This window comes from Cataglyphis hispanica, chromosome 24 (genome assembly GCF_021464435.1).
Source record: "Cataglyphis hispanica isolate Lineage 1 chromosome 24, ULB_Chis1_1.0, whole genome shotgun sequence".
NCBI lineage: Eukaryota > Metazoa > Arthropoda > Insecta > Hymenoptera > Formicidae > Cataglyphis > Cataglyphis hispanica.
Window position 1 is genome coordinate 2041420 of NC_065977.1, and position 13354 is coordinate 2054773.

Genomic DNA, 13354 nt, shown 5'->3' on the forward strand with positions numbered 1-13354 from the left:
TCCGCGTTCCCGCGGAAAGCGTCCCCTTGGGTCCGCTTCAACATTATTCTTTTATCGTCGCGAAGCATCGAGCGATAAATCACTGACACACGTTGAAAAGGTTTCGATAATTTCAGAGGAATCGAGGAATGTAAAATCAAAAGTTCGGGACCTCTGAAAACTGCGACTTGTGTAATGAAAAAGTTTCGAAATCGTTAAAAGTGAACTCCATCGTTATCGATACGCTTAATCCCCTTTGAAGTTTTCGGAAAATATTATGATAATAAATGCCGATGGCATACGCAATGACGAATGAGAATTCGGATAAATAATAAATGTGATAGTTGAATTTTTCTTGACTTTACAGTTATACACGATCAATTTCATACGACGACGAAATGTTTGCAAGATAGTCGCTCAAAGGCTTGCGTGGATTTTAAGCAGATTGCGCTTGACATAAAGGAGATTGTTTGAGGGATTGCTAGAGTCACTCATGCGGCGATGCTTATTTCCTTCTTAACTTTCTACGTGTACATAAATCTTAAAATTGAATAGTAATGCGCGGTATATAATCAGTCTTTCAACCGCAGCTCTTGTTTAAAAAAAATGAATATAATATTGAAAAATAAAATTGACGAATTTAAGAAATTTTTTGAATAAATAAGTACATTTTTTTTATATCTTACCAATTATACTTAATTTACTTATACACATAAATTAATAACATTCTCATTCATGACAAATTTTCTCATTTTTTTCCCTCAAACTTATATACATCGCATCAATCTATATATAATCATTTTAGTGATCACAGTTTTTTTCTAATTAAAGAAATATACACAGAATGAGAATGCTTGTTATTTTGTCATATTTTATCTATATATAAAAATGATTTAAAAAATTGAAAAACGCAATTTTCCTCTTATTACGCCAACCTAAAACTTGTCAATTAATTCGGAACCGCGAGTGTAAATGCGGTCCATGCGGTCTTACAGCGGAGGCTTGATCTCGGGGCGAAATCGGCCGAGATAATTTGGTGGAGACGAGCCCGCGGGGCTCGTAGAATTAAAGCGGCATCAAACGAGGAGGATCTCGGGGAAGATGGCGCGTTCGCGTATATCAGATAAAGAGTTCCATCGACGTCGGATGCCGAGGCTTTCTACAACAATTGAGATTAGAACTCGCCGAAATCTTTCGAAGTGCCGCTTCGACGATCCGGATCGTAAAGCCCCCTCCCCCTCCTTTCCCTCCCCTCGTTCCGATAAGCGTCTATTACTTGAGATGCTCGAGGCCGCCGCAGGACTTGGTCCTTTCGGTCCGGCTATGCAAGCCGGCCCGAGAGAGCCAATTCACTCCGCATCGCGGGATTGCGGAGTAGTAATTGCTGTCCGATTTCGCCCCGACACGCACCATCGAGCGTGCCATACGTACGCGTGTGTACATACATGTATACGTATAAGCGCACGCCTACATATTGCACGCAAATGCGAAAGGAAGGATCGATCGATAATAATCTCTCCCCAAACTGCTCCGGTCGATTGCAATTAATAGGATATAATACGAGGATGTATATACGAGACATTAATTCATATTTGACAGGAGTGTCTAATATCCGCAATTGTGATGTGACAAATTTTTTTCACGCGAAAAAGTATGCGTGGAAAAATGTATGATAATATTCGCGATATATAATGTTGCTCTGAAAAATTATTATTTTTAAATACATCCGCTTATCGTCTGCTCTTTAGCGATGGCTTTCGGGAATTTGCATCTCTCGCTTTCCGATATCGTCTTCGCATTCCGGGAATATAACGCATTCGATCCGCATTGCGATACCGATCCTAATTGCATCAAAGACGAATCGATCTACTGGCCGATCTCGATCATCCTTCATTAGCTTTGACGAGGACAATAATGACGGACAATAATGACGGATGATCCGGAACAAAGGTTCCCCGATACTCGACCAGCACTGTTGACTTAGCACGAGCTTCTTAAGTGATTAACACTAATCGGATCGATTTGCTTCCACACTTCCGCGTTTCACTTCCAAGTTTGCCGTCCTCTGATGCTCGACGAGAGCAGAATCTAACTCCGAATATTATCATATAAAGGAAATTATTATTATTTTTTTTTTTTTTAGACAAAATGTACGGCACGTATTTTTTTTTTTTTTAAATGAGTAGAGAGAGAGAGAGAGAGAGAGAGAAATTTGTTTAGAAGAAAAGTACATTTTTCATGCTTTCGAAAGATCAGATTAATTCCAAAATGGAGAATGATTCGATTAGTGCCGTGAAATAATTATGTCGACGGTCCGATAACCGTCATACATTCGGCGAATTTATATCATAAGTTTCCTAGATACGCGCCGTAGGGTTAACGGGATTCGCCATGGGATGATCCATGGTGACGGAGCGACGACGGTGCGCCGCGTGAACGCTTTCATTAATTGAAAGCGGGGGACTCTAAGTCGCTTTAGCCGACCGAGGGGCGGTGACGGGGGGGGAGGGGGAGGGGAAGGACGGCGTAACAGCGATCCGGAGTTCGACCCTATGTTGGAATTAATCCAGGTGAGCCGAACTTGGATTTGGACGCCGGCTAAGCCTGGCTTCTTGGTGACTTAACCGGCCACATGACCTCCGAGGCTTCGTCTTACCTCTGACGCGGACGCCAACGTAACTCCCCACTTAAAGAGGATCTTTCCAAACTCCGCCGAATGTATCCTCTCTCTCTCTCTCTTTCTCTCTCTGGCGATGATTTATTCTCCCGAACTCTCTTTTACGCTATAAATTTATCGGACAAAATTTTCCTCCGTTAATCAAATTTAATGAAATCTCGGAATCTCTCGTATGTGTTAAGAAATAACGCGTCTTGATTTTTGTTAAGATAAAGAACTTTTTATCGGCGTATCTTCTCTCGAGATATATTTAAAATAGTTTACTCGCGCGATTAAAAGATTGCAATTTAATAATTGCACGTTCTGAGGAAAATAGCCATTTTATACTGATTTCTATCAAAATATAAATTGAAATTAATTATGCAGCCAATTTAATTATCCGCGTCACAATGTTTAATGAAATAAATCGACTTTGAAAAATATTCCGGTAATAGGTTTATCGACTCTTTCTACAATCTTAAAGAGCACGCAGAAATAATCGGCGAAAATAACGATCGATCAAGATACAAGCAAACTTTCCTGACAGATAGAAAAAGTTTCGGACGATCGGGAATTTTTTTCAAGGATGCAATCCTCGCGCCGAGGGATATTTTTCCCAAATAATCCAAGCGGTTAGATTCCGTCCCTGGCCCTACTGCAAGTCCGATTAGTGATCTAAACTTCGATGAACTTAGGATTCGGGAATCCGTTGGGATATGCGATCTCTCTCTCTCTCTTCGCCTTCGCGAATCCTGTTAGTCCTTTCTCGCAAGGATCGACAATATAAGGACCGGTTTATCTTTACTACCCTGGCACCAGACGTTCCTCCGCGTAGAACTCGATTAAACTTCCATTGCAACTTTTACGAGACAGTATCGGAGGCTTAGGGTTGTATACGATCGCTAAATGTACCAATTCCTCGTCGAACGCACGAGCGCATTCCGCGCGTAAGGATGATAATAAATTGAAAAATTATCTGTCCATCTCAGGAGCACACGTTACACGAGTATCACGAGGAATGAGGGGCGCGAGACTTACGCTCGAGTAAAATTACTCGAAGCGCTGTGAAAGCGTAATAAGATATAGGAGACTGCGAGAACTTGATTTATATTAGCATAGAGCGGCAGTCCGTTTTTTTAATTTACAACGAAGAAAAATAAAAAAAAAATGAATGAAATATTTAAAAGCTTAAGCCGTCGCGCACGAGACAGCGTGCGCGCTGCCATCATAAATCTTCCTCCGCTAAATTGTCAAAAGCTTTACTGCAGTTCATCCACAGAGCTGGATGAATTTACGAGAGTTTCTTAAGCTCGTCGCAATAGGAGTCCGCGTGTCACTTATGTGTACTCACGCGTGACATGCTCGTTGTATACGCGTTACTATGACTTCCATAAATCTTTCTTTATAGTCCGGTCAAAGGCCGCGCGAGCAATTACACGAAAAAAAATATTACTTGCGTAATATTACTTGTGCGCTATTTATTAATCTGTCAATTATATATTATATTATTATATTATTATATTATATATTATATTATTAAGGCGATTATGTAGCAGAGAATAAAAACTTTAATTACGTTAATTATTAACTGAAATTTTATGTTAATCCATTTTTTTTCTTGTCTCGTGTGACTTTATATTCTCATGCACGGAACTCATTTACAGTGTAGATGCTCTTACGGTCGCGAGAAATACGTCTTAAGCGGCGCCATCAAAAGTGTTTATAAATTTGTGACAAATAAGTATGCGTCCGCGAAAAATATTTCCATGCAAAAAACGTAAATGAAAAAAAAAAAAAAAATTTTTTAAACGCAACTCTAATAGCGTAAATGAATGCGAGTTTACTTTGCGTGATTTTAAATGTCGAGTGTGCGCGTTCTCGAGAGAGGAAACTTCAGTCCCCGGCTTATATACCCTCGCGCAATTACTTGGCATTTTTCGCAAATTCTCGTGCATCTCCCGGAAAAATCTCCGCTCGCGGCCTCGAGCGCACGCGTGTCTTTGTTAAGCGACGAGATCTTGATATTTCGTCCCTTCCAGAATGTACCAAGATGCTTTGCGCTGCGGGACGAGCACATTTTCTTCCTCACGCAGCTCGGAAAGCTCATTTGCACGGTCTGACACTTGTGGTCCCCGGCATAATACCTGCGTGAACCTTCCTTAAGTTACGGGAGTCGGTCATGGCGGCGGGTATCTGAGCTACCGGCTGATTAAATCCAGGGTTTTACCGGGAGGCATTATTGCGTATCAGCAACATCCCACACACGAATATAACGCGCGCCCATGTGCATCTTGATGCGTTTGCACGCATAAAAATATGCGTGCATTAGGCGCGCGAATCTACAAACGACACGACGTGAATCGATCTATTATTCGATATATCAGTCCCACTTCTCTTTTCTCATGACAAAAAATGAAAATATTTCGACACGTATACCTTTTTTCATACAATATAATTATATTATTAAAAAAAAAATATCGAATAAGTCTCTGATGTGATCGACGATTTCTAAATATTTTCTAATGCAGGTAGAAAATAACACGTGATTAAAACCATCTACGTGAGTCAAATTATAAGCGTGCAAGCACAAACTCATCTCGACTAGCTTAATCGACGTAAATAAGTTGGCGTTGGTAGCTCTCCTTTCCCCCTCTTAGACGAGAGAATTTAAGAATTAAAGGTTCTCGCTTTTCGCAGTCCGCTTTATGCCGAGCGGCGCACCTGATCGCGGTGCAACCCACGACGAGGTGCAGTTTTGTTAATTATCCGACAAAAACAGCAGGCGCGATCCCACGCTTCGCCGGCCACGCTATCACATGAACGTATATCGCGAGGCGAAAGTTCTAAGAGCAGGGAAAAATAACGCTGCAAGATTTCCCATACTGTTCGTTGATTCTTCCTTGAGAAAATCGTATTCGTCGCGCTTAAATGCGACAAAATGTCTCACTAGAATTTACCCCTCTATGCAAAATTTCTAATGAAAATTATCGTTTGTTTTTATCTGAGCTCTCTTTTAAACTAAAGTGAAAATCAGTGAAAACAGCTGGCACAAAATTCCATCGGAGATCAATGAATATTTCGCTGATCTTTAGTGAAGATATATTAATATATTTTATTCGTCCATCTGATAAGAAAATTTCATTAAAAAAATCAGTAGTAATCGTATATACTTGCAAGATATAACTTTCAAAATTTACTCTATTTATTTTAGATTTTGAGCTATTTTTTTGAGAGATAATATCTAAATTCAGAATTATATAAATCCACAGAACAAGATTCTTAATTAAACTTTGATATTTCTCTTTAACAAAATTTATACTACATGTTACTATAAATTCACATTATAAATAATATTATAATAATATGGATTTTAAAAAATTACATTGATTGAAACAGTCATTATTACTAACTGATTTTTTTCTGTGAAATTTCATTGATTTACAATGCTTATAACTGATGCCAAATCAGAGGCATTTTTTTTTTTTTTAAAGAAATCGATGAAGAGCAATTCGCGTAAGTTGCATCTTGATGCATTTTGGAAGATTAAATAATTCATTTTTACATGCGAGATATAAACAAATTTGATATGACGGCACATCCAGCGTTTCTTATCGATCACGTTTCGCGGCCGAATACTTTTTTCACGCGATTGCCAGTTCTACTTGAGATTCCAGGGGCGATTCGAAAATACAAAATGCGAATAAAACCGTGTGTGTACGTGACGGCGCCGCAAAAAATACCGGCATACCAGATGTAATCCCAACGTTGAGGAATATAAAATGTTTTCTCTATGGCGTCGGTCGGGGTTTGTTTACGCATGTAACAAAGCTGCCTTGTAGAGAAGGAGAAGAGTAGAAAAAAGAAAAAAAAAAAAAAATGAAGCGCTTTGTAAGTAGCATATGGGTGGATGATGCAACCAGTCGTTTTCTCTTTACCATGACACAGTGTGGTTAATCCTTCGCCTTGGAGAAATATCCACATTAATTTTCTTGTTTCTTGCCGCTCCTCAACAGAATTAATTTATTCTATTCCATTATATAAATTTTTGTAACGCGATCCTCCTCTTATGCCGATTCAATTAAAGATTTAGCAAATATTCAGGGAAATGTCAATTTAAACGCAAATTATAGCGAACATAATTTATATCATATTTATTGACAGACAGATCTCTCTTGGCAACATTTGTTTCTAAATAATGAAAAGTAATCAATGCACAAATTTAATGCTTTAAAATTTGTAGAAATTATATTTTATCTGATCAGACGCTACAATATTTGAACAAATGTATCATTTTAAATTTGTCTCTAATAAATTAATTTTTTTCATAATTTTTTTTTTCTAATATAGACCGCAAATATTTAACTGAACTTTCTTCGCATCTGCATCTGCTTAACTGAATAATTGAAGGAACGATTCAGGAAGCAAATTTTAATTAAGTTTTCACATTAAAAAAACAGAAGAGTAAACATTTTGCTTCATTTGATCGTTACAGGTCAGGACGCCAGCATTGTCTTATCACCGCTGATAGGTGTGGTGGTCGGCGCTCTGGTGACTCTGGTCCTCATCATCCTGGTCGTGGTGGTCAGAGTGCGTCGAGAGCGCGTGGCGAAACCGCGGCACGAGAAACCGGCGGAACTCAGCGAGTTACCGCCCCAACAATACCCCATGCAGAATTCCCAGCAGACCGTAGAGACTGATCCCGACGTGATCCCGAACAAGTTCGGTAAGACTCTCGTCGATACCGCGAACGGAAACAGCCCGCGCGCGAATCCGATTACGATCGTTTGCTCCTTCGTTGCCAGCCAATATCCTTTATATAGGTGATAGAGAGAGAGAGAGAGTTACGTGCGTGATTTTTTTCAAGCGGGATAACTGAAAACTTTAGCAGCATTGAACTGATTGTCTCGACATGGAGAAAATGACGCAGTTGCCACAATTCGCGTCTCTGTTTTTTTTTTTAAACCAGTTTTATTAAACGATTTAGGATTCGCGATAAAAATTAAGTGTCGCATATCCTAATTAATGTGTATTATTTTTTCAAATGTCTATATCACGACGTGTAAAATTAGAAATAAAAATTTCTGTTGGGAAATATGTATTATTGTTTTATAAAGCGAGCTTTAAAGTAGCACCAGTAAAGGAATTAATCATCTTATTCCTCAAACGCATGAATTAGAGAAAATATCGAGGTGTTACAGCAGTATTTATTCTTGTCGCGAAATTTTAACTAAAAAAAAACGAGAAAAACCAGGATATCAAGGCTCTTCTATTTTCGCATTTATCCTCACATTCGGCAACTTTCGACAGAGATCCCCGTCTGCTTCGCTGTTCCAGAAGGTAATCTCGTAGAGGTCAGCCCGCCGAGTTATCCGGGCGGTTATCCCCCGGGACACTGGGTCACACCTGGACCTACGCCAAGCATAGACGAGCTCTGCCACAAGTTCACGGGGAGGCCGACGGAGCTGAGGTTACCGTCGAGGAGCACAATATCGAATCTGCCGGGGATGCCGGTGACGGGGGGGGTGATGGTGGGCGCCGGTCAGGGCGTCGTCATCGGCGGTGCCCAGGGCGTCGTCGTGGGTGGCGGTCAAGGCGTTATCGTGGCCGGCGAATGTCTCGACGGCGAGGCAATCAAGCGAAGACTGATGGCCAACAGACTACCGGAGAGCTGCGTTTAGAAGCGAGGCTCGTCCGCAGGTGACACGGTGTCGTCATCGTCGTCGTCATCGTCACCTTGATAGCAATCGAGAAGATGTAACTATCGCGAGACCCAGGCGAAAGATAAACTCGAAGAACTCGAAGAACACTTGTCAACGTATCCAAGAGCAATTTTACAGAGAGAGAGAGAGAGAGAGGTGCTGTCGAGGAGATGTTTATGTTTTCTTGACAGCCGTCTATTAGCTTTAACGTGTGTTTATAAATACGGCGCGATCGACTCGGCGAAACTTGGTGGAAACGATGAGGTTCGAGCGATCAATAGCAGGTCGGGGTTACGTGTCGGTTACGGATCGTGCATTATGTGTCTCGCGAACGATTGATTCCACGCGAGCTGGTCCGAGTTCTCACAATACAACTTCTCGCGGAAATGACTCACGAGATTAGAGACACCGTACGTCGATTGTTTTCGAAACACGATCGCGGCGATCGTTACCTGATTTTCCATCCACGAGGCGAAGCGAGCGAAAGTATGCGGAGAAGTCAACCGAAAACTTTTCAACAAACTTCCCGTTTCCCTCCTTATCCTCCCCACTCGCCTCGTGGTGGGAAGTATCGCGAAGTTCTAGCATTCTGTCGTCTCCCGGTCGTTGACTTAACCGTCTTTGTTCCTCTCTTTGTTTCAAATCAAATGATTTTCGACGGTGTCTTGTCGAATGTTTCTTCGAGGGAGCTCGCTTCTCTTCGTTGTATCAGCGTTACAGAGGAACAACCGCAAATCGAATGAAAAGAGAACCGAATTTTTTGGCGAGACTCGCAAGAGAGCTATCTCGAAATTGAACTGGCAGATTGAATAAATGCGTTTTCGGGAGAAAACTCTTTTCACTTTTTCGCAGATAAGATTTTTATTGCACAAACATTGAAACTCCACCTCTTCTAATATTATATCGTTTGTAGAATTTTTTTTCTAACGAATAAGTAATTGATTATTTTTTTTGTTTTTTCCTTTTTTTTTCTTTTTAGTTAATTTATTTCGTTATTATATATTTCTCAGTTTCAGAGGCAATTTTTTTCTCAATATACATTAATCTTTTGCCTATTATTATTTCTTGCTCCTTTTCGGTATCATCTCCTCACGAACTTGTTAGCATCTCTCGCGACAGCCCTAAATAAATCCGAATTTCACCGGCGAGACATTGGTCCGGAAGCATCAGGCCGTGAAACACGAGAAAAGATAAAAGGCTCTCTCGAACGAACCCCTTTTCCGATGGCTCGAATGAAGACAAATGGAGGAACCGCGCGAAAATATACCGGAAGGATAAGTGAGGAGGCGAAGGGCCGAGTACACGGAGAAGGAATCGGACGGTGAGAAAGGCGGAATGAGAAGGGAAGAAAGGGAATGTGCTGCGCCCGATATGCTACTTCGGCCTGTGTGTAGTTTGAAAGCGTGAAATGCAGTTTTAAGGTTGAACGATCGGCTCCGATATCGCGATAAAAAGCGTGAGAAAGAGAGAGAGAGAGGGGGGGAGGGGAGGGGAGGGGAGGGGGAGCGAGGAAAACACCGCGCGGAGAGACACCGCGGGCATCGAAATACATCCCGTTTTAAATTCCTAATTCGATATTTCTGGGCACACAACTTTCGCGCGCGGCATCGAGAAATGGTATCGAACTTTGCACGACGTTGCTCGCATGCAATAACGATACCATCAAATTTCATACAATCTTCACCTTCCCTCCGTCCCCTTCTCCTCAAATGCTCATGAATCATCGACAAGACGCGCAGCAGCAACATTGAAACATCTTTAGCTCGCATCAATCGTACTCTGTCCACCTGTGTGTATAACATGCGAGTAAATGATTGAATTAACAGGCGGAGAAGACGCAACTCCCTTTCTCCTTCTATCTGGGGGAGAGGGTGAATATGCCGAGCCGTGTAATGTACAAAGCGAAATGATTCTTAGAAAATCAAGACCAGGCGCGTATTGTACTCTATTGATAATTGTGTTTGTGCATGCGTGCGTGCGTGTGTGTGTACGTGTGATAGAACATTTGTAAATTTTTCTACCGATATGATATGAGTTTTCTGTATTCCCGTAAAAACATCGGATATCTCTTATGAGATTATCGAATATTCTCAAACGTTTTCATCGAAATACTCTCACCCCAGATGACGTATGTGTATGTGTGTGTGTGCGGGCGTGTGCGCGTGTGTAAATATATACCTAGAATTATGTGTTTAATTAACGAATTCTTTATCGAATCGTTATTCGCGACTTCGTTTGATTCGCGACGGGAAAAGAGAGAGAGAGAGAGAAGGAGAAACAAAAAAAGAGAAAAATGGAGCAGCACAAGATATCGCGGCGTCCACGAATTTCTATGCACGCGTGAAGCTTCACTATGTAAGGATGTCTGCAAAAACTGGTCTTCCATGTGACACTTGGCGACGAAAGTCGTGAAAACTTCTCACGCGCGAGAACGGAACTAACGAATCGACACGAAAAGCGTACCCCTAATGGAATGATGTAACGTGAACTTTGTGCTCGTGAAAAGTTCTCTCGCTTTGAATGATCGATAGGCTCCGTAATGTGTATAAACAAGAAAAAAAACAGAAAAAAATACGAGTGAGAAATCGACGAGTGAATAACGAGTGCCGTTATCTCGCCGGGACGCGAGAAGCGACCGACATCGAAATCGATATTGTCGTAGCGCGTCTATTTCCGATGTGTAAAAAAAAAACGTTAATGATCAAGTACACACGAGATACGAGATTGCTCGTTAGCTCATGTGATCGCTGTATATATTATCACGAAAGAGTCTATAAGTCGATAAGTTGACGAATGTTCAAGTTTTTCGAAATGATTGTCGAGCGCACCTGGTTTAATTATTAACGTTTACACGGAGAAGTATCGTTGAAATTATTTCCGCGACGATTGTCGCGCTCCGATAAGCGCCGTTTTACGGAGATTTCTTTTAAATTCTCTGCCATCTATGTTTTTCAACGATGCGCATGTATCTTTTACGTCCGTGAAAATCTGTTTCGAAAAGTTTCGGGACGAATGACGGAGAAAGATATATAATACATTAAAACGGACCGAGAATTAGAAATAAGACAAAGCACTACTGCCCATTCATTTTGTAAAACGGGGAACGTCGAGGACATTGACACACATACTGTATACACATGTGTGTGTATGTGTGTGAGGAAGATCGCCAAAGTAGGTAATCATGAGTTCTGGGTGTCGACGTAACCCAATTACCAATCAAGGGCAAAAGAAAAAGAAAAGGGCAAACGTCACAAGCAAATAATAATAGCGAGTAACGATTGTACATAATCAGTACGTAACGACGCGACAGAATCTATATGTAAATCGATCGGCGTCGTCGAAGGTTCACTGTATAGGTGATTTCATATCAGGTCCCTCCCTCCCTCTCCCCCACCCCCTCCCACTCCGCATATCGTTTAACTAAAGTCGTATGTATATACATGACACCATGTTTTGATCTGAAATAAACTGTTTAATTGTCCGAAATCTCGTGCTACGTGTTTATTTTGCGCGGTATTACTCGCCTACCAGACGGTACTTGTCCACGCAACACGATCGATATACAAAGTGTCCTACATAGATTGGGTGCAGAGCGATATTTTTGGTCAAAAGATAAGCATCTTTTTTCCTTTGGCGAAACTTCATATTTTATGGTGTGCCAATACCGTGGTGCGTTCGTTATTTCTTAATTTTTTGCGTAAAAAAAAATTTGGTATATCTGTTATTTAAATCTTTAATATTCATATTTTTCTAATGGAATATTTTTGAAGAGAAATTTGAGTTGACACGAAAGCAATTTTCTTATAGCAGAAAAATGTTTTTTTTTTCCATTTCTTTGAGTTTTAATGTAAACAGAGGCGTCAATGTCTACATGTAAGATATAAATATTAGACTTAATTATAATAAATTTACTAAAATGTTTACACGAAGAATCAAGAAGCAACGAATGTACAGTATTGACATATTAAACAATGAGATATCTCGCGAAAATAATGCATTTCTCGGAAACTCTGTCAAAGAAAAAAAAAAAACTTATTTCCTTTGACCAAGAATAGCGAATGTATTCTACCTTTATAGGATACTCTGTATACCCAGAAGAGAGAGAGAGAGAGGGAGAGAATGAAAGAGAGAGAGAGAGAGAGAGAAGCGCGCTTATAAAGTAAAATAGGCAGCTTGACAAACGACGCTCACGTGCCGCAAAAAGATAGACGCGCCTGAAAAATGGGGGCCGAAACTTCCTTCCGGTTTGACGAAAAAGGAATACTCAGCACGTGAGGAGTCAACCCTCAGAGCGACAGCTTTGAGAAATTCCTGCTGTGGTGCCCTGCGAGGAGAGTCGGTCGCAAGTAAGTCTTAAAATATTATGCGCGTCATTAAAATATTCTCTTAAATGGTATTAGTGTATTGTCTCTGAATAATAGTCACTGGTCTCAGTTATAAATATAACAACTCAATGAGATCTTATTGAAAAAATCGTTTATTGATAATGGCTTTGTTTTGATCAGTAATATGTTTTTAAGAAAGTGCGCGTCTTTATATTATATTGTACACGAGATAAAAGAGCAATATATTTTGTTAAAGAAATATCAGAGTTTTTGATCAAGAGCTAGTTTTTTGTCGATTTATTATATCCTAAGAATAATAAAATTAATATATAAATATATGTGAATTCTTGAATACTGGTTATATGAATTTTACTTCAGATACGTATGTACGTATAGAGGCTTTTATCAAGAAAATAGCAATCCAAAAAATATAGAAAAAATTTTTTTTAAATACATCTTGCAAATATACATATATGATCACTGCTGATTTTTTAATGCAATCTTATTGAGAAATAGAAAAGTAAAGTGTGAATGTTGTTTGTAAAGATCAGTGAAAAAATCATTTTTCTATGTGATTTTCGAAAATTTTATATCATCCTGTTTCATCGACGATATTTTCAGTTTGAGAGATTGATTTTCTACACAAGAAAAGATATGATTTTTTGCACAATATATATATATATATATATTTTCTT

At 40.0% G+C, this 13354-nt stretch overlaps 1 protein-coding gene across 5 annotated transcripts in view; it reads left to right on the forward strand.

Annotated features, from left to right (window-relative positions):
- LOC126858056 (nephrin-like) overlaps window positions 1-11820 on the forward strand; it is a 344534-nt gene extending 332714 nt beyond the window's left edge. For all 5 annotated transcript variants that reach the window (XM_050608060.1, XM_050608062.1, XM_050608061.1 and 2 more), the window contains 2 exons: window positions 7128-7358; window positions 7970-11820. In XM_050608060.1, coding sequence (XP_050464017.1) covers window positions 7128-7358; window positions 7970-8313 — 575 coding nt within the window. In that variant the 3' untranslated portion in view covers window positions 8314-11820. The remainder of the gene's footprint in view (window positions 1-7127; window positions 7359-7969) is intronic.
- The last annotated feature ends 1534 nt before the right edge of the window (window positions 11821-13354 follow it).